The sequence below is a fragment of the Musa acuminata genome, unplaced genomic scaffold, assembly GCF_036884655.1.
Source record: "Musa acuminata AAA Group cultivar baxijiao unplaced genomic scaffold, Cavendish_Baxijiao_AAA HiC_scaffold_1033, whole genome shotgun sequence".
NCBI lineage: Eukaryota > Viridiplantae > Streptophyta > Magnoliopsida > Zingiberales > Musaceae > Musa > Musa acuminata.
The window spans coordinates 140,429-162,383 of record NW_027021247.1 but is presented as its reverse complement, the minus strand read 5'-3'; the positions used below and the strand labels follow the sequence as shown (position 1 = coordinate 162,383).

The 21,955-nt window shown below is 42.4% G+C and overlaps 3 protein-coding genes across 3 annotated transcripts; 2 read left to right on the top strand and 1 right to left on the bottom strand.

Moving 5' to 3' along the window:
• Positions 1-8,256: 8,256 nt before the first annotated feature.
• LOC135665605 (putative cytochrome c biosynthesis ccmC-like mitochondrial protein) lies at positions 8,257-13,907 on the bottom strand. Its single transcript, XM_065177235.1, has one exon. The coding sequence runs from the start codon at positions 9,025-9,027 to the stop codon at positions 8,272-8,274; it is 756 nt and encodes a 251-aa protein (XP_065033307.1). The 5' UTR covers positions 9,028-13,907; the 3' UTR covers positions 8,257-8,271.
• An 893-nt stretch (positions 13,908-14,800) lies between these two features.
• LOC135665604 (uncharacterized) lies at positions 14,801-19,966 on the top strand. The gene has a single exon (XM_065177234.1). The coding sequence runs from the start codon at positions 18,688-18,690 to the stop codon at positions 19,936-19,938; it is 1,251 nt and encodes a 416-aa protein (XP_065033306.1). The 5' UTR covers positions 14,801-18,687; the 3' UTR covers positions 19,939-19,966.
• Positions 19,967-20,761: 795 nt separating this feature from the next.
• On the top strand, positions 20,762-21,443 carry LOC135665606 (cytochrome c biogenesis CcmF C-terminal-like mitochondrial protein). The gene has a single exon (XM_065177236.1). The coding sequence runs from the start codon at positions 20,762-20,764 to the stop codon at positions 21,422-21,424; it is 663 nt and encodes a 220-aa protein (XP_065033308.1). The 3' UTR covers positions 21,425-21,443.
• Positions 21,444-21,955: the final 512 nt, after the last annotated feature.

Here is a 21,955-nt window from a genome sequence, read left to right as displayed (position 1 = left end):
AGCCTTAAGTCAGTGAGTAAGCCTACCGATTGCCCGAAGTGAGTTACTGGGCTAGGTTGGAAGGAAAGATAAGAGAGGGCCGAAACAGGAGTGGTTAGTTGAAAGAGCAAGATCAGAGGAAAGAGAAGAGGATAGAGAGTCAAGGGAAGCTAGTAGTTTCTTTCTAAAGAAAAGAGAGAGGCAAGATCAGAGGAGAGATTCTCCATTTGCAATGAGCCAAGTAACTACTAGACGCCAAGGGCCAAGCAACTACTAGTGTGATGCGGCAGAGTCAAAGATGTTTCTGTTTTCCCGGGATTTTCGATAGCAACAAGATTTCCCTTAATAGATCATAAAAAAAGACAGAAAAGTTGACAAAACACGGGATTTTTGATAGCGAAGTCATTTCCGCTAATAGATGTCCCATTTCTCATGATCATTTCACGTTTTCCCGGGATTTTTAATAGCAAACGAGTTTTCCCTCCTAGACCATAAGATGGATCATCCACTTTTGCGTTTTCTCGGGATTTTAGATAGCCACGTCTACTTTGCCAGTACTACGGGTGGGTTTCAAGGAGCAGTAGGCTTAGTCTCTTCCTCCCCTCGGGCTACTAATACTGTTAGGGCTCTTATCTCATCTACTTATCCTCTTCTCTTGTCTAGAGACTTTAGACCATAATTGATATACACTATAATAGCTTGATTTCACATCTTTATCTGTTTGATGGGAAATTCCACATGAAGATAACTATCGGCTGTTCTAGTTCCTTTCTTCCTATAAGATTTAGCCTCTTGCTCTGCTCTGTAAACAATACCTTAATTCTTATCCTCTAACTCTGTTCCTTGGTGACAGATGATATAACTCTGTTCCTTGGTGACAGATGATACCTTACCCACCTGGTGCTCTTTCTACAAATACAGATGAAAACAGAGCTGCTTTCTAATCTACCTCTCCTCTAACTCTTCACTCTGTCTCTTTGAACTCAACTTAGTTTAGTTAGTGCTTCTCCCTCGCATCAAACCGACCCAAACTTGTATGTAAACTACCTTCGCCTCAAAGCCGATACTTTCTTCTTTTCTTTATAATATCATATAATAAGTGGGCGAATCCAGCTAATGATCCTTTTCTTTCTTTCCTATCCTATGCCTCTGATCTTTCTCCTCTCCTATATTCCTAAACTCTTTTTCCTGTACCGATTACCATAGTGCTATCTCGTACCTGAGAAATAAGAGGAATGTGCTATCTCGTACCGGAGTCCAATCTCTTCTCTGACCAGTGAGTGAAACACAAGCCTCCCCTACCCGCACTCTTATAAGTGTTAACCCCGAACCGAACCCACCTAGACTCGCGTTCCATTCTTTAATTCAATTACTATATGCACCAATACACTCCTAATGTGTAGCGGTAGCGAGCCCTCACCAGTATCAGGCTTGCTTGCCGTGGTTGCAGGCTTGGAAGCTCGGGTTGAAGCCTTGGATTGACTGGTTTGGCTCTGAGTATACCCTAGCATCAATACCACTAGCATCAATACCACCAGCATCAGTCCTATACTAGTAATACCTAGCTTAGTACCCCAGTATACCAGTCTGTTTCTCACCGGTTGTAGTCTCTCACTCCTTAGCTACAGTCTGCCCAGCAACAAACCCATACCTAGCAGACACCGCTTCAGTCTTACCAGCAATAGTTCCATTCTTAGTACTATATGTGGACTTCAAGTCATAGGTCTAATTAACTAGATGAGGGTTTCAGGTCATAGTATAGATTCTTATCTTATTGGAGTTCAGGTCATAGGCTTACTTGTTTTCAGCCTGGTTGGCAGTGAGTTAAGCCTCGGATGCACTGGTTGAAGCCTTGGAGTTACTGCTTTAAGCCTTTGACTCTCGAGTTTCGGCCTGAGTGACACTAGCTCTATTCTGTGACTCCTTAGTTTGATCTGTCATCCTTAATAAGGAGAATATAGCATCTAGTAGGCTTTCCATACTGATTGGGTACATAAAGATGTCGACTTTTCTGATTGATTTGTGATTTCTTATCCAATTATTTATCCCATGCGATTCTTATTGTCTGCCGACCTCAACTCAAGCTCTTCTAACTCTCCTCAGGGGCTCCCACTAATACAGGATGAAACTACTTAGCTCAATTCTCACTTTTGGTAGGCAAGGGCACCCGTTTCCCTTCCTAGGCAATGTAGCTAATGTCACTAATTTCATAGCTAGAGGAGAGGCTCCATGAATTAAGGGCACCAACCCTAGCTTGTATTGAATTCAACTCTAAACTCCTCACTCAGGTATTATACGTAACTCTAAACTCTTGCTTGTTGGGCTCTCTCCTATTATAAAGATCAAGAAAGAAAGTGGAGGCTGAACCCTTGTTGCAAATGCAAATACTAACTCTCTCGAAAAGTGCATAATTGCTATCAGGCAAGCTACGTATACAAAGGCAAGACCCTTCGGAATTATTTAGCTGTAAACTCCCTTAGCACAGAAGTAGGACAGGAATCAACATCTAATTGAATCACAGAAAGCAAAGGAACCATCAAATACTTGACTTCAGCAGTTGATCATGAAATTCCACTCTTTCACTTAGGGCATCCTCTGTTTTATAGGCGTAAAAGACATTCTGAACTTCAGTACTATAAGGAAGGTAACTTCCAGCTTCAAAGCATGCAATTGATTCCTCCCTTATAACAACTACTTTAAGGGGCTGGAACAACACTTTCAACTAATCATTCCACTCACCCATCTGATCCAGTAGATTATCTCTGTGCCAACCTCTGATCTTAGCACTACACTACTTATGTATCTTAGTAACCAACAAATAAGGATTCCACAACTAATGAAGGGGATGTCACTCTGGTATTTTAGTAACATTATTATATATGCTTATTTTAGTTAAAGTCATTTTAGTTACACCTCGCCGAAGAAACACTCTTTCTTTAGTAATCTACCGCAGAGTGGGCAGTTGATCTACTCTTTGGATTGGACCCCTAGCCGAATAAAGAAGACCACTTTTACCACTACGCCTAGAAGTCACTACAACTACAGGTATTCACCAACAACAATAAAAGTACTGGCAACCGAAACTCCCCTTTCTTGACTTCCCCATAAGACTTCTGGCTACCCCGGGGCTCCTGCCGCGCTTTTAGCTCACTTTAGCTCTTTTAGCTCGCTACCGCTTGAACTCCTAGGCGCGCTTTTAGCTCAGCTCACTGACGAATAAGAGAGCAGGAACTGAGCCTTACTAAGTAGTTCGTTTCTTTATTCCTCTTTTAATCCTTAGTAGCAGTATAGTTCAAGTCCAATCTTAGCATCCTTATGAGTAAGGTAGTGTTAGCATCCTTATAAGATAAGTAATTAAGATAAGTAAGTATTATTAGAGCGCGGTTCGAAGCCATTAGTGGAATTGAAGAATCCCCAAGTAGCGCCGTGGAGACATAAGAAAAGTCAGCATTAGCAAACTCCAAGAAGGGATTGGGAGACTCCAACCATAAATACAGATGCGAGGTCAGGATCGGTGTACCTTAAGGCAGGATAGGCAGTTTGCTGGTAAGGTGAGTCCTACTAATAAAACATTGTCAAGTTATACTGATGGATAGGAAAGTAAGCCAACAACTCTCAATACAGAATTTACAGAAGGCGTAGGTTTCCTTTGCTTGTTTTCAAACTTTGACTCATTCCTACCTTTTTTCTAATACGCTTATTCTTAATTGACCACGTATGCTTAAGTGGTAACGAAGGATTCCATTCTGGCTCTTGGCTCCTTTGTAATATAGAAACTACATATGTCTAAGGCAGCCGCTACACTCTTTCTCAATGCCGAGCGAGTTTGTCTATTCCACTGCTTTATCTAGGTCTGTAGCTCCTAACTCCAAGTATGCAACTACTCTATATCAGCCCGGAGCTCCTGTTTCTCATTCACAAGCCCCCCGAGACTTAAGTCTCACTTTATCACCTGCAAGCCTGTCTCTCCGACCTGAACTCTTGTGCTCATCGCTTTTCTTCTTCATTGGGTGTTGCGTTACCGACCTCAGATCTTATTTGCCAACTAGCACCATTGCCCACATTTCCTATGTTTGTTACTCCGCCTTACTATACAGTCTATTGGCTTACCACTACTAACTCTAAGTATAACCTAACTCCGTTTCATTCTCCTACTTATTAGACGTATTCCCCAGGCAGTGACTCAATCTATAGTGTCCTTGTTGCGTTCTTGTTGGCGCTGGTTTCAATTCTGACCATGGAAAGGGAATCCCGCTTCGCTTATCCGAAAACTCCAACTTAGGCTTCTATCCATGTGTTCTATAGAAAAGGGGAGCGAGATACTTACTTAAGTGGATACGCGACAATCAGATTCTCTCTACGGGATAAAAGGGAGCTTCCTTTTCAACTCTCAACTCCGGATAAGGTATTTCATGAAACTCAAGGGTGCGATATGGAAGTAGACCTAGCCTCAAAGCCTTTACTTCCCGCTTCAACTTAAGGACCTGTTTGCTGTGTTGATGACAATGCATTTCTATAACCGGGAGTTTACCCGGGTCAGCGTAGTTAAAGGTAGTGTTTGGCTTGACCTATTTAAGTATTGGATTAACCCTTCTGTGGTAGTAGCGGACATCCTCTGTTGTTCCCACTCCTGATACAGTTTATTCTCTATATATTATGAAACAATAACTCATGAACTTGTTTGTTGAACCGACCTAAACCTTCAGTGAAGAACCACTTACTGCACTCGCTGCTGACTTCCTTTCTACTCGCACAGCATCCCTATCCCCCCCCAACGGAACTCCATTTAAAGAACTACTTGCTGCTTCCTTTCTACTCGCCCCAGGCTGGATAGGATTACATTACACTCATTCACTTAGTGCTGGAAGAAAAGAAGGCTATAATCAAGGTGAAGGCAAAGAAAGAAGGTCGTCGACAACAACACAGGTACAGATTCTGAAAACAGTACTGGAATCTTTAAACACAGATATAGATTATGAAAACGGGTACTGGATCTTTCTTGCAAGTATAGTCAATCCAGAATTCAATGAGAAAGTCAGAGCACTAGGCTATATGCTTACTTTCAAACTTCCCCCGCTGCCCTACATTCCCATGTCCCAGTGTACGTCTTAGACTCAATACTTCTATTCCTCTGTGTTAGTCTTAGCTCTTAGGGAATCTGGTACTTGCCATTCCTGTGTGTTATTCCTGCGTTCTACAGACGCAAGAAGAGGCAAAAACGAAAGAACAACTATCAAAACCGAAACCAAAGCCGAAGCTCATCTCTGGAAGTTGAAGAATGAATACCAAACCCGGAGCGCTTAAGGCTAAAGTCAGAGTTACGCTTGTAAGCAGCAATGACAGTTTGGTTTCTTCCAATCTGGTTTGGATGCTCGGGCAGTAAACTTGTATTGTTGTCTGTTCTGCAAGTCGATAATCTCTTGGGGTTGCTCCTACTCTTGGGGTCGGTTCAGAAATCCAGTGGGGTTCTTGGCACAAGTCAGAGGTCAGCAGTTAGAGCCAAGCAAATAGTAGATAAAGAGTAAGTAAGTAAGGAAAGTATGCTCCCGAGAGCCCGAGAGTAAGCAGTGAGTCTTTTCTTTACCAACCATATATTCTATACCAAGTGAAAGAAGTGTGCTCGATAAGAGAGATATTCTAATGAATAACTTGAAGCTGTAATTGATTCTGAAAGTAATGAATCAGCGGGCCCACTAAACGGTGTTAAGGCTTAAGGAAGTTCTTGCGCACTAACCACGGTGTTAAGGCTTACATAGTTCCCTTGATTGTTGAATCGTATAGCAAGTCCGGGTATCCTGCAAGCTACGTTCGAGTTTCATCGTTAAGATCATATCTGCCATTACATAACATAATACGATAGGTGAACGAAAGATTCCATTAATTCATCTTTGACTTCCGCTTAAGGGTAAGTTCCAATTGATTTATGCCTCAGCGCTCCACTCGAAATTAAGAATCAAGATCTGAAAGTTGTTCGAGTGTTGTCTACGAGTTCAGGTTACTTCTTTACCGCTACATGGGCTACGTTGAACATAGGTGAAACTTGGAGAAATAGGGTAGGGGTTCCTGAAGCGCGTCACATATTCTTTCATTACTTATTGTAAATATCAGACTTACTTATTGTGTCAGTGAATCGAACTAAAAGGGAAGAGAACAACTCGGAACTAAGAAATGCACTAAAAAGCTGGAATCCAACTACCGCCCCTCTCTCTAATGGACAAATCCAGCCTATACATCAACACTTGCGTTCTTTATTGCAGTGTTTGGTTCTTTTACTTACTTGTGGTGATTCTCCCTCATTCTTTGATGACTTATTTGTATTCTGATTTATTAACTTTGGGCTACTACTTTTAAGATCAGTATGGACTTTACTGTTTCTAAGCCCGCTCACCCATATTATGAGAATTAGGCTTATACTATTAGATATTAGAATCCAGTAGTGCACTGCGGATCCTTTAACTGTCGGCTGAGAGGCTTACTTTCCTCTCTTTGATTGTTCACTACTATGATATAAGACCAAAACCACTGCCAACAGACAAGTAGCTACTTTGAACCCTTAGACTCCTGACTTAGGGAAGCAACCTCGGAACTGGCTACACCCCTACTCCATTATAGAATTGATCCACCGATAACAATAATGGAACTATCAACTAGGAAATCTGCTGTTGCTTGCGAGAACTCAATCCAAACCCCGGAACTAAACGACTTATTCTTGTACTTAGCTACATAACTTAGGCTCTCACTACTTACTTCAAAGCTAACTCTCCCTTCTATCGGCCTGCCCCTCTTAACTAGAAGTCTGCGACTACTGGATTTGAAACTAACATTACTGCCCAAAAGCCTTACTATCATAAATAGAACCTCGCAGCCCAAGCTCTATTCTATGCCCCAGCAGACCAAGCCCCTTATTTCTCATATATAGGAATAAGCCTTATTCTTTAGGGCAGTAACCCAGCCTTCTCTTCTACTCTCCTTAGTTAGAGTCCACCGTACTGTCTTAAAGCCTTGTTTGTTAGTTAGAAAGTATGCCTCTCCCCTATCGAATTATTACACTCCCCTCTCCTAGGCTGCCTTTACTGGCTATCATTCTGACTAGTCGGATCTCAAATATAGGGACTGCCCTGTTCACTCCTTTCTTTTAGCCTTGCTTTCCTGGCCATAGGTCTTACTACCTCATTCTCGCACTGCTTCTATATAAGATGAAACAAACAGTAGTTAGTTATTATGGAGTCCGGCTTTCATGGCGGCAGGGAGTTCTTTAGCAAAGGCAAAGATAGAAGACAAGCCAATTACCTTTACTAGACAATACTGGCAACTGCTCTTTCTACTTAGGATTCTTTTTCTTCCCCAAGTCCTGCATTCATGGCGGTAGGAGTGAAAAGCGAAAGGGCCGCTCTAATGTTTTAGACTTTGACGCTTAGCCCACACAGTATATGTTGAGATCTTTTGCTGGTCTGGTCTGATATATCTTCTGTTTCTTTAGTCATTGTGTAAGATCTATCTCGACGGTAAGGGTAAGTAAGGGTAGCAAGGAGGACCACTGGGGCAAGGAATTCTCCCGGCTTACAACAAAAACGAAGATGAGAAAGCCACTCCACTTGCTTGCCTAGAAGGCCAGTTCCCTCTGCTGGATCCCTAACTCTGGGGTCGGCATTTGACATCACCTGTGGCCGTAGCCTGACTCTGTGCTTTCTTTTATTGATCGAGCTTATACCGGCCGTCCTGAACTCGATCTTTTCTGAAGCTTGCTTGTTCCCTTACTTGCTGTTGTTGCTGTTACTGACTATTTGTATCTTTCTTTGTACTGACTACTCTACTCTTTTGGTACGAGTTCCTTTGCTTGTTCTCTACCACTTGCGTTGCTTGTTTGCTTTAATACCTCTTATGGTAACACAGTTCTAGAAGAGAGATGATTTCCCTGCGCCCAGCCCAGGACGATAGACTTCAGAGCAATAGGCACATCAACAAATAACGGAGATAGAGTCGCTTTGCTTCACAGCTTACATTAGCCGATACGAAAACAGGCAATACGTTAACGCTTCAGAATGGATTGAATCTTTAAGAGTCATGGATTTCTCATTTGATGAGTTAACCCTATGTTAAACGACGATGAAATGTATCCTGCTTTACTGCTTTACGTATAAGGGATGGACGTACTTACTTCCTGGAAATGTATCCTGCTTTACTGCTTTACGTATAAGGGATGGACGTACTTATTTCTTTCAGAGGCGGCGCATCCAGTAGGAATCGAACCTACGAATTAGCCCATTTCTCCTTGTTGGGCGCTTTTACCATTCAGAGCCATGGATGCAACAGCGAGTGAACTAGGTTTTTGTTAGTTTGTATTACTTCTCGAGCTTCTATTGATTCTGTTAAAGGGGATTCGGGAAAAGATGGAATAGGAAGACGTGTTTCCAGAACGAATAGTATACGGGTGGAGAAGGGGAAGTTAGCAAAGTTAGACAAGATTGGAATGGGCATAGGAGCATGTATTGATGTACCAGATAGGCTAATGCTCCCAGGTTGATGCAATGTATTCCACCAGTTTACAGGAGACTTGATTATTGGTATATCGATCGGTCCAGCACGGATTGAAATAGGAGCCGGTTCGACAGGAAGCTTTTGAAAACGCAGTGCACCCAGGTAAATAAGGAACAAGATGAATACAGAAGTGAAACGAGCATCCCATACCCGAAAGGTGCCCCACATAGGCCTTCCCCGAAACCCCCCAGTAACTAAGGTCAAAAAAGTGTAAAAAGCACCAATTTCAGTACCGATTCCGGAAGAGCGAAGAAAAAAGGGATGTTTTGTTAATAGAAATAAGGAACTGTTTATAGCCGTAGCGATATAAGTCACTATACTCATCCGAGCCACAGGAACATGTACATACAGAATACGAGAATTTCCACCTTGTTGAAGATCTGGTGGTGCTACCCGAAGACTTAAATGAATAGCCATCGCAGTTAAGAACAAGCGAGATCCAATGAGAATTTGCGCGTAGCTTTTTGTCTTTGCCATAAAAAAAGAAGGTTGTAATAACGAAACTGACATGTGATCATTTAGTCCTTGCCTTGCTAGTGGAACAAGAAAGACTGACTATCCATAATAAGCAATCAAAGGATTTCGTTTCGCATGCTTTCCATAGCATAGCATAATCCACTGGAATTCTCCTAAAGGGTTTACAAAGCGGAGATATTCCAAATGTAGAGTAGAGTTTCCGCAGAGATATTCCAAATTACGGGCTGTTGTCAGACTCACTCGCTCATCAGTCAGAACACTCTTTCTTACTAGATAAGAACTTGGAGTTGTGGCGCCTACATTACTGGTTGCTGGCTTACCAATACACCCCAGTAAGAAAACCCCGCATATGGAGGAGTTAGTACAAGAATGAGTAAAGTAACCAAAAGAATGGAAAATGTGTAACAGGGCAGGGCTGAGTTTAGTCTATCACGGAGATAATAGAAATCGACGGCATAATTCCTAAGAAACCGTAATCCTTATGATCAATATGCCCTAGAATTGGATTTAGATCCAAAGAGCTGAGTAATAAGTTGATCGCGAACATTTGAGTCAATAGACTTATTTCCTCCCTGTCCTAGCGGCGGAGCGGGAGTTCCTCATCGAGCACGCGTCTCGTCAAAGAACGGCATCATCAGGTGGGGCATTTACAACAAGTACAGATGCTCATCAAGCGTCTTTCGAAAAAGAGCATGAATTGCGCTCTGATCAGGAGATACCGATTCCAGAACTAGAGTCATCATTTATACTCGTCTTGAGACAGAGCCTGCTCGAGGTTATTTTGGATTGAAGCCCAATAGGCCCTCCACTCCTTATCCAGAATGAAAATGGTATTCTCATTTTCGAGTGTAATCACTCTTTTTGTTGCGATGACTCCAAGCTCTTATTTAAGTAATTGCGCGTGCGAAGGCTTTCAGCACCTTGGATTTGCGATAGACAGCCTCCCTATAGAGTACAGTACCTTAATGTCGAATAACTTATTAAGGAGGACATCCCATCTCCACCACTACACGAAGAGCACTCGCTCTGTAGCATTTAGATTGAACAATTCCCTTAGGTAGAACCACTGGCGGTTGTAGACTAGCAGCGTAACCTGTCGACCCTAAATTTGATGCACTGGAAGAAGAAGTCGAAATAGCATCTAATAAAGAAAGGGAAGATTCACTCCCAAATCGCCATTCATGGCACACCTGAAACACTACATTATAGTAACATCGCGTGCTCCTCTTTCCAATCCATTGAATGTTAGCCCATAAGTCACAGTACTATGAATCTATCTAAAAGCGGGCAAGGGTTCGTTTTCATTCTTTCTCCAATTATTGTACTAAAAGAAGGAGATTGGGATCATCCTGTGGTTACTAGATTCTGATGGGATCAAGTCTCGAATCAATTTCAGAGAGTAAGGTGTGAGGTTACAGAATTCTATAAAATGTAATTAGAAGTAAGGCAAGGACTAAGTAAGGCAAGGTGTCAACTATCATCTCAAAGAGGGCGAGTAACGTCTCGATGTCGACTCGAGCAGCTGTTCTTATTCCATTCCATTTTCCATTCCATTCTATTTGTGTACATTATAAGTTAAGTAAGGTGTGAATTGACTTTCTTCAGAGTTAGTCAAGAAGAATACAAAGATTTATTGAGATTATTATTAGATCCCTTTTTTTTATGAATGGTTTTTCTTGAAATCAAATTAATACTGACTTTGACAAATGTAAGAAACTGTTCCTGTAGGTTGAGCGCCCTTTTCAAGGAAATATAGAATATTGGGAACGTTTGAATCCGTTTTCTTCTTTATCGGATCATCAAAACCCACTTTTCAAAGATCTCCCCCTTATCCTCGGGATCGAACATCAATTGAAACCATTCCATAGATGGCTCATTGGTATAGATGTAAAGAAACAATGCTCCCCCAGAAACTGGTATAGATGTAAAGAATCAATCCTCCCCCATAAACTATAGGAGGCCTTTCTCCTCATACGGCTCGAATCATTCTCGCCCCCCGAGAGGTATTGTTGAGTTAGGTGACTTTTCTTTCTTATATCTAAATGAATGAATGCGAGTTCTATTCTTTCTTATATTCTTTTATTCCCTAGTTCCTCTGAGCTTACATTGGAGTCAAAGACATAAGTCCTCCTGTGGCCCGGCATAAATAGAGGCTCGGGTGATTTCCTGCTGAAAACATATACGAAGACAGGATTTAGAGTTTAATACCGAGTGGAATCCCTATTGGTAGACAATAAGTCTTTACTTGATGTTAAGGTTAGAGATGGGTTTGGTGCTTTACCAGAGGCAGTGGAGGCAGTATCAGATGTTGTGCTAAAGAATCAAAGAACAGGAACAGGGCCCAGTCACTCTTCACTCTACCTGCTTGTTGACTTGGCTGTTGACTACGATAGAGGAGCGGGAGAAGGATGAGCCTAATTTAGGTATCAAACTGTAGTAGTGACTCGGCGGGGTGTGAGCTAGCTTCATAAGAGTTGACTTTCCTTCTGGTCAAGTTGAATCATAAATGGAATCCTATATAAAGAGAAATCCTCAATAGGGATAATAGAAAATACATATATACCCAGCACAACAGGAATAATAATGAATAAATATATACCAAGCAATGTTGCTGTTCAGGCATCAATGAAACAAACAGTTCGGGGAGAGATCTAGCGCAGTAAGTAGAAATATAGACGCAGTAAGTAGAAATATAGACTTAGAATAAATAGAGGGAGTATAAGCTCCTGCTCGAGTGAGCAAAGTAGGGATGCTACCCTAGGTGGTAGAGTAAGTTACAGTAGATTAGCCTCATTCAGGTAGCAGAGATGAGCTAGCAGGGTGAAATTCATTGTATCCATAGGTATTGTTGCGCGTAGGAGCGTTGCCCGGGAATTGGTGAACGAGGATCTTTTCCCTCTGATAACTTCTTAAGTCAACCACCCTGAAACAAGAAACTCAGAGTGGAATTGCCTAGAAATTGCTTTACCCCCGGCTCATCTAACTCAATTGGTTTTATCATCTAACTATCTAACTCGCCAATACACTACTAAACAAGCAACGACACAGGGCCAATGCTGATACTATACTAAAGCCTTGATCAGATCATATCTTTGCGAACTAATGCTATTAGGCTTAGGCCTCAATTCAATCTACTTGGAAGCATAAGAACCTATGATCTTGCTCCTGTTCCTGGTAGTCCAGTGACTTATTAGTATATAGCCGGGAGCCTTAGTATCTCATTTCTATCCCTCTACTCTGGTAACAAATCATGGCAAAGGGGCATTTGGACTTGTTGGGGCTTGTAAACCCTAGAGTGAAAAAAAGAGCTGTTTCGATAAGTAGGTCCCATGTAAGTAGTTGAATCTAATCAAATGTGCCAAAAAGCGGAGGGTGTAGCAAGATAGGTACTCGGATAAGGTATAATAAACATATTACCAATTCTCTGCATCTAGTATTTCATTACTTAGCATCTAGGCCTTAGCAACATAATCAAATCAATATCACTTAAGTATTCTCTTTAGAAAGGAGAAAAGATGAAACAGCCGCACAACCTCATAGGCCTACGAAACTTGAGAACTGTAACTGGGGCAGCACCTTAACCCAACTTTCTCACTGGACCTTAAACTGTTGATTCTCTTTCTTCGACCTCTCCTTCCGCATTTCACTTAAGGGCTGCTTCCCGAGACTTAACCTTACTTGAGATCTGTTTCTACCTTAATTCTTATCCATATACCTCTGGAAACTGGCAACAATTCTGCATTTCCACTCCCGAGCTTCCCTTATTCATTGGAACAAGACTTGTTGAACGGGCTAACTCCTAATCAGTACTCCTGGTTGAACGGGCTCTGCTCTAACTGCTTCCTTTGGCACTGGTGATTCTCTTTAGAAACTGACTTATACTTACTTGCCTAGTAGCTACTTATATTACTTGTTGCTATAGAGCGGTTCAAAGATCTGACTTTGTTTCAATTGAAAGAGCCATAGAGGGTGAAATGTTTTATAAGATTCAAGAGTATATGCCCCACTAATAGAATTTCGAAATAAGATATATAAGATATATGTATTAGATCTGCCAGGCGAGTAGGAGCGGGATCGGGGTTGTTGGCGATGAGAATGAATCAGTGCTTTGACTATAATTGAAGTTGACCATGGCTTTCCCCTATGGCAAATTCTTATGTTCCTGCCTCGGATCCGCCAAGCTACTTAGACAGAGTGGCTAAAGGGTTAGTGGCTAAAGAGAGAGTTTGATCCGCTGGACTGGATCAAGGTCATCTGCAGGATCAAGAAAGAAAAAAGATGCTTGCTGTGCGAGTTAAGTAAACAAGAGAAGAATCCGTTCTGGGTTAATCCTGAGTTTCATCAGTTATCCTTTACTTTTTGAAAAAAGATAGAATGAATTTGATATTGATAGGGTTTTCTTCCTTGGACCTCGAACTGGCAAAGTAATTGAGTGAAAGGCTTTACCGAGGTTACTTAGAAGCCTGTTTTCCCTGCCCTGCCCTCTTGCCAAGTGAAGTGGGTGGTGGTGCTCTTAAATAACCTAGTGATAAAGATAAGATGTAAACCTTGAGGGGGGCTAAGCAAGAAGAGGAGTGCTGGGCGTGGACATGACCCGCATACAATTGACCATTAAAGTGAATACGCTCGTGAGAGATCAATTGGTGCTGATCCAACACCTTAGAAGCAACCACATAGATCTTAAGATTATCGGAAACTTTGATATAACCAGAATCACCCTGCAAAAGAGAATTAGCCAAAAGATGGGCAGCATTTTGATGATCTGCGGGGCTTTTATAAGAATGTAATCTGACTTTATTATATCAAATCTTCAGGATAAAGTTCGGAAGGAAAGAGGTTGATCTTCGCCTTGAAAACATCCACTTTTCATTCAACTAGGAGGTTGGTTCAGAGCACAGGGACAGGGTTGGCTATCTCTTGCTCGACTTTGGGTTGACTATCTCTTGCTCGACTTTGGGTTGACTATCTCTTGCTCGACTTTCTTTCTTTAGAAATAATAATAATCAAAAGACAGATGAAACTACTCTACTATTTGTTGGGGCTGTAAACCTGGACTCGTTTGCATCAGACAAGCCAACTACGTAAGGCCAAGCCGGCAAGCTACTTATAATGGCCGCCAAGTAACTACTAACGACCAAGCAACTACTAGACAAGACACTACTAACGACCAAGCCGATCGCCAAGACACTACTACAAAGGCAACGAAAGTCAAGAGCTCAATTAATATATGTTAATGGGGCTATAAACAAGTCCAGTATTCAGGGCGGCAGCGAGTTAAAACGGTAGGAGTTGAGCTAAACGGCAGCGAGCTGAAAAGCGGTAGGAGTTGAGTTAAGCGGCAGTGTTGTTTTACTAGGGCCAAGCAACTAATAGACAAGTGTTCATGGTGTCAGGAGCAGTTTACCGGTAGCAGACTTTAGCCCGAGATACCTGGCACACCGGAAGGTATAAAACAGAGGAGCAGAATGCTGTTACAGGAAGGTAGAAAACGGAATTGAGTTAGATGAGACGGAGTTCAAAGAGACAGAGTTCAGAGTTAGAGGAGAGGTAGATTCGTATCGGAGCGGAGCCAGCAGCTAGTTTAGATGAGCCAGAGTCTGCGTATTGGTATTCAATAGGTGTAGGTCAAGAAGCCCCTCTCCTCGTTATGTGTTTCATTCGTGACCTTGTCTTTTAGTTGCCTTAGATTTTAGTTAAAGCATTGTAAGCACTACTTTGATTCTCTTTCTCTGGGCGCTGGATCCTATTCTAAGTGTCAGTAAATAAACTCAATAAGCAAATAACATCAATCAAAGAGTCAACAAAAGAAAGGCAGACTAACAGGTGAACTGGGGAATGGAGGGCTTTAGTTTCATAACTATCTAGGTGGGTTGGCGATAGGGAGGTCAATTCTGCACTTCCAAAATGAGTTAGTTCAATTAAGAACTTCAATACCAGAAGATAGGCCCTTATAGTCAGTTTACCCCGAGTTGAATCCTTATTTGTTGGGACTTGAAGGAAGACCTGATTGAGAGCTGCTTGGCGCCTTTGTTACTGTTGCTCCACTACTTATATTGTAGCGGACTACTTATTAGATTAGGTCCTCGTAGACTACTTACAGAGCTTATTTCGTAGACTACTTACAGAGCTTATTAGGTCTAAACCCTAACTCTTCTTGATTGAAATGAAGAAAATCATATTTATTGAGAATGACCCGCCTCCGCCTCCGCAAGTGCAACATCTGTTTCTTAATACTGATATCGCTGAAGATCTTGTATCTAATCAGGCATCTCATCTTTTATCTCTTAGAACTCGCAAGTCCAATTCTTATACTACATTGGTTAGGTTAAGAGCTGAGGGGTAGTTACTCTCTCTTTAGGAGCTGTCTAAGACCGAAGAGCAATCCATGTTATTACCAAGTCAGACAAGCGTATACTAGAATGCGGGCCAAGTAGAAAAAGTAAGGGTGAATACTGATACTGAGAATGACTATACCTCTGGCAACTATTAACTGAATGAAACTGATGGAATTCTTGATGGCAACTATTCACTGAATGAGGAACTATTAACTGAATTCGGTATACCTCTCCTCTAATGCGCTAGATCTATCCCACCTAGTAGTTACGGAATGACCTAGTGTCTTCTTAAAGCAGAATTCCCCTCATTAGTCTAAGGCTAGAGGTGGAAACAAAGATGAACCTCATCAGTATAAGAATCAAACTATCAACTAGGAATTGTACTCTGTAGTCAAAGAACAAATCCCGAGCATAGGCCTTCCGCTCCCCGATCTACATCTGTATTGTGTCCTCTTGAGTTGAAGCCTGCAACTACTTTATCTCCTTCTGAAACTCCTGTCTTCCATTCCTATGTGTGGGGTTCAGTCCGCTACTCGTTAGCCTCGCCCCGCAACTCCTTTATCTCATTCTTAGATACTGACACCATAAGACTTGTTGGGGTAGTATTTGTAAGAGGCTCGCACATCTAGTAATAGACTCATATTTGTAGTGGAATGAGTTAAAGCATCAAGTAGAAGACCTAAGCTGACAAACGGAAGAACTAAACCCTGTAGTAAGAGCCTGAATACCTCCTCGAACATTGCATACTTATTGCCTTGCCTTGTAGTCTTCCACTCATTGATTTAGTGCTTCCGCTCCTTACCCCAAATCTTGATACCTAACGATATAAGTCTCACTTTCCTTACTCCTACTTTCTGGTTTTTAGTATTCCTTTCCTTGCTTTTAGTCTTACAACCTATAACTTCATTCTGACTATCTTTGCTTTTAGTCTTAGATGGCTAAGCTAGGCTTAGAGTTGTTGTAAGTAGTAGTCAGGATTGCACTAATAAGTCAAAAACTATGCCTCGAAATACAGAATGAAGGGGGGAAGGGCGTAGGTTGGAGTCTAGGTGAGAGTTGAAGTAGCACTCATTAGTATAAGAATGAAGAAGCTCCCCCGCCTGCCAGCGCTCTAAAGTAGTAAATACAGAATTCAACAAAGTCGTAAAAGAGTGCGTAGTGAAAAGAACGGATCAGAACAGGACTCAGTAGTATCGGAATGACTAGCAAGTGGGTAAGTAGGTAAGTTCGAATTAAAGAAAGAAGTCGGAATGAAACTCTAAAGTAGGCGCACGGGCAAGTCAGAATGAACTTAGTGGAAAGTGGTGGGATCATATATTAGAAGAGTTTAAGCCCATCTACTTCCTGACTTATAGTAAGCTAAGCTAGCAGATCAGAGATGCGAACCCTTAGTGCCAGCTCTTGTCACAGCCACCATCCAATATCCTTCTTTCTTTCTCTCCTTGAAACAACTATATCTTCTCTTCTCTCCTTTCTTATGGTTTCTCTTCTCTCCTTTCTTGAAACAACTATATCTTCTTTCCTTTCTACTAGTTTCTCTTCTCTCCTTGAAACAACTATATCTTCTATTCTCTTCTTTCCTTTCTACTACTATATCTTCTCTCCTTTCCACTACAATATCTTCTCTTCTCTTCTCTCCTTTCTTTTCTCTATAGTGGGTGAGGTTTCTATTTCCATAATGATCTCGCCTTAATTACTATAAGGTTCCGGACAAGGACTGCTTCTAACTGAGGGTCTCTAGATCGGCTTTAGTCTTGATTGTTCCCTTCCCTTTGACAGCTGACTCACTGCTTCCTCTAATAACTTAATGTTTCCTTTCTTTTACCTATGCCATGATGCTCATAGGCAGCTTATCTCTAATTGGATTTCCTTTTTCCACTATTTGGGAGTTTCGTTTTAGTCGAAGCACAAGAGTGAGAGCTGTTCAATTTCGAAAAGGGATTTGAGCTCTGAACTTGGAATTTATGGTTCTCCGACTTCCTTCCTCCTTGCAATAGCCAATGAATGGGTCTCGGCCAAGGAACTGCCCCTCAATCCTTCCCCAAGTGGGTGTTTGATTGAATATAGCTTTACCGAACTTCCATACACCGATGGATTGTATGCTTGCAGTTCGAAACTTTGCCTCTGAATCTCCTCTCTGGTTTGAACCAATCAGTGAGCTTTGCGAGTTGCCGGAAAGACACAATCAGAGGAGCTCTCATGCGTGGACCAGCAGTGTGTCCTGTCCTCTTAGTTGGAAGATGAGTACACATCTGGGAATCCGCCCACGAGAGCCCAACCACAGTAGGCTCATACAGGAAGCAATCACAGTCCATAGCCCCATATCGAGACCACAGCCTATTATTCCACAATGGATCCAAACTCATCGTCCAATCTTAGAAATCCACTATATTAATAAGAATCCAATTCTCCTTTCGATGGCCATTCACGGTCCGCGAAGAAGAGAAACCACTCGTGCCCGAGATCACTATCCAATAAAAAACCTGACTTCCAAGATCTATCTATCTCATTCCCCTTGGAGAATGTAACGTATAAGAGTTTCGCTCCAGAATTGATGTGTATTCGAATCATAGGAGCTGGTAATCATCGATAGGCTCATATAGGTTACGTTATTGTTGCTGTAATCAAGGAAGCTGTGCCAAATATGCCACTATCAAGATCGATCGGAAGTCATTCGAGCTGTAATTGGTAGTAAATGTAAGGAACTCAAATGTGACAACGGTATGATACTACTTTTACAATGCAGTGGTTGTCATTGATCAAGAAGGCAGGAAGGAACTCTAGTTATTGGTGCAGGAATTGATACAGTTTCATTTGACTAACATTAGCTCCATCGGTATTCTAAAGTAGTAGAGCCTATGATTCGGTATTCTAAAGTAGTAAGTATAGCCGGCGCCTATAATATGGTAGTCGTAGGATATCTGAATATGGATCTCAATTAGCTATGATATATAATTAGCTATGATATATAGTATGATCTCAGAATATGGATCAATTAGTGTATTCTGTCTCACGTGGATACTTTCATTTCTATTGTGATCATTCATAATCTATCTATCTATCTATATCCGTATATATCCTTAGTATCAGTATATATCCTTAGAATCAATAGAATTTCTCTATCGAATTGCATATTCTATATAGGGTCTCATAGCATTTACTAATATAACAGAAACCATAGTAAGTCCGGGTTTTCATAGCATTTCTTACCAACCAACTCTTACAGAAAACATTGTTTCATTAGTTCTACGAGAAGGTTTTATTGAAAACATTAGGAAACATAGGAAAAGTCCAAACTCAATCTATCTGGGTTTCAACGCAGCTCCTGGTGTTCGAACTAGTCATTAATGGTCGGCAAATGGGTACTCCTTTCGGTATGTGTTGTTCACACTTTCTTTTTCTCTGGGGAGAAGCTCCAATCTTACGGATAGAGTATATGGTCCAACTACAGAACTTCTTCTTTTTCATTACTTCCATGGTCGTGCCTCGTGGCACGGCAGCACCCGTACTATTTCAATGGTTCGTCAGTAGAGATGTTCTCACTGGTGCCCCTTCTTCCAATGGTACTATAATTCCTATTCCTATCTCTTCATTCCTTTTTATGGTCTATCTACATTCCAGGAAATTCATACGCTCCATGGACAGAGCTCAAAGTGGAGTGTTGGTCAGAGCAAGCTGCCCTATTCTATTACCAGACATAATTGGGAGAAGCTCATCCGCAAGAAATGCTGTATTTCGTATCGTTCCCGTTCTGCATTTCCTTCTTATCGAATCCATAGGGGACTTGTCATATTTCTCATCTTTCTGCGGTCTGCTCAGTTGTCAATTCTTTCTATCTCTCTTCTCTATACCACGTGATAAGTCTGCGAAGCGTGAGCGGGCGCTGCCGCGTCAGCGGACAACTATTAACAGCCTAGCAACTCCTTTAGCACAACAAGAAGCTCCCTGCCGCGTAACTAAGTTACTTGCCTGCTTGTCTGCTTGTCCGGTAACAACTGACGAACAACTAAGTAAGACGTTGTTTGTCGACTTGCCTATAAACTCACTGCCGTTTAACTCAGGCTCCTACCGCTTTTCCGCTCGCTACCGTTTTAGCTCAGGCTCCTACCGCGGCACGTTAGTAGCAAAACAGTACTGCCGCCTTCCCGCTCGCTACCGTTTTAGCTCAGGCTCCTACCGCGGCACGTTAGTAGTGCCTTGGTCATTAGTAGTTGCTTGCTCGTTAGCAGTTCCTTGGCGGTCATTAGTAGTTGCTTGGTCGAACAAAGGAATTGTTATAACAAGTTATAACCCACTACTGTTGCTGCCGCACAACGGCTTGCTTAGCCTAAACTCACTGCCGCGGAACATTATACGTTCCTTGGCCCGTTACTTGGCGTCTATCCGTTACTTGGCCAGGCTTGAAGCTCTCGCCTTACCAACGAGCCGACTGCTGATGACTGTTGGTCACGACTACTACCAAAAAGTGCAGATGAATCTTCCTATCTCACATGGAGGAGTCTGCATCTTTCTTTTGGGTGTTTTTCTGTCGTGCGACCCGGTGGCTTATGTGCGACCTGTGGCCCACGCCTCCTATTTATTTGTTCCGGGTGGGCGGCGTGAACTCTGATTCGATCCGGGTATTCAATCCCGCCGCTGAGATGCTCAGTTGACTCCTTAACCTTGATAGGAAGATGGCTTATTCCTAAATTGGTGCATAAGGGTAGGGAACTTTGGATGAACTAATGCGAATGGGTGTAAGCCTCGCAGCTCGGAAACACCCAGTGCTGACCACACTGAGAGAGACGAAAGCTAGGGTAATGCCAGTTGGCGAAGTGGCGTTAAGCATCCCTAAAGGTACGCAAAGAGAGGTCGTGATGATATAATCTACGTCCGTACCGCTCCTCGTGGAGTAGATCCCGCATCCAACCAACGCTTTTACCAGGGAACGGGAGAATTCCCACTACCGCAGGCAGGCCAGCCGGGTCGTGAGCGCTGTGGGAACGGGCTTCCCAATAAGCCAGTCCCGGACCGGGTAAGCATAGAATTCCAGGTAGGGCCCTTAAGTCGTGTTGGCAAATCCAAGGGTTGTGGGCGGATAAAAGCAGACGTGGGGACTCGAGTCAGGGCGCAGCTAAGAGAGCCATTCCATTTAGGGCGAGAGAGAATGCGCGGGCGGTCAAGTGCTCCCCTACTATAATAGCCATTGCCGCCAAGCCAATTCCTTCCTTCTTTAGAGGCAGACGACTACTACTGCACTAATTAGATGAAGATGATAGCTAGAATGGACTGGTATAGAATAGAAAGAACGCGAAGCGCTATAGGGGATGTTTTTGGGGTTAGGAGAATAGCTTCTGAACTTTGCCCCGTAACCTTTCCTGTCCGTCTCGACCGGCAGCAGCTGGTTCTCCCCCATCTCTCCTAAACTTCCCCCGGTCTTCGGCCCGAGCTGTATGAGGCTCAAACTCGTCCCACGTACGGTTCAGAGACCGAGCCCCATCCCAGCTAGAATGGTGCGGCTTAGGTCAACTAATACGAATAAGATACAGTTTACTCAACTCTTGCCTTTGGGTCCCGAACTCCATATGGGGAAGGAACGTTGTAGTTTGCGAGGTCTCGATCATTTACACGGACCCACTTCTCATTCTATTTGTGGTAATTTGATTATTTATAAACCGTCCCCAACGAGCGATCGGTTAATGTTAGAGCATGATGAATCACTTCGCGCCGACCTCTTGCCCAGAAACTTCCATGCCTCATATGATCATGGAAAACTAGAGCATTTTCTGCATCGGTGGATGAAGAATCACTCACATCAGAATTTATGGTTGACCATGTTCCCAGAAAAAAGATACTTTTTGTCCATTCGAAAAACGACCAGCACCACGGAAGTGGCTATACATACTAATCTATTTACGGATCTATATGCTCCGATTGGAACTGGAAGTGGAAGAACTGGCGGCTGGTATACCACCATAATTCAATTGCCTTTTCTTTTTCATATTCGGATAGGATTTCTGTTGGCTTCATCGGGAGGCTCACTACGTTTGTTACGTCAGCTCAAAAAAGAGAAGTTGCATTGGAATCGAGATAGTGGTCCGTTCATAATTGCATAAAAGGTCGAGCTGATTGAGGTGGAATCGGTTCTTGTCTTCCCTTACTACTGTTAGAATTAGCGTGAAGTATTTACAGCATCGATCTTACTACTATATAAGCCTCCGGGTTCACAAGAATAGGACCCATAAGCCCGGATGGCAAGGCTCTTAGCACCTCTGATTCTTTCTTCTATTATTTGCTCTTTAGCTTATTCTTTCTGGATTCCTTTATTTATCTTATATTATATATCTTATAAAGTAGTATACCCAAACCTATTTTCGCTTTGATTAACGTCCGGTTTTTCATCTCGCGATACCATATTAAGAGGAAAGAGATAGTTCAATTTCAATCAATAGGATAATAGCAGGAATAGGGGATTATTTCGTGGGGAGAACCCTTTCATTCATGCGCGTTTCAACATAGGGGATTTCTTATTTACCGCTAACAAGCAGTGCATCAGTATCCGTATCAGAGGAGTGCCTCCCATAGTTACGGGAATAGTTTCAGTGGAAAGAAATAGTTACGGGAATAGTTTCAGTGGAAAGAAATAG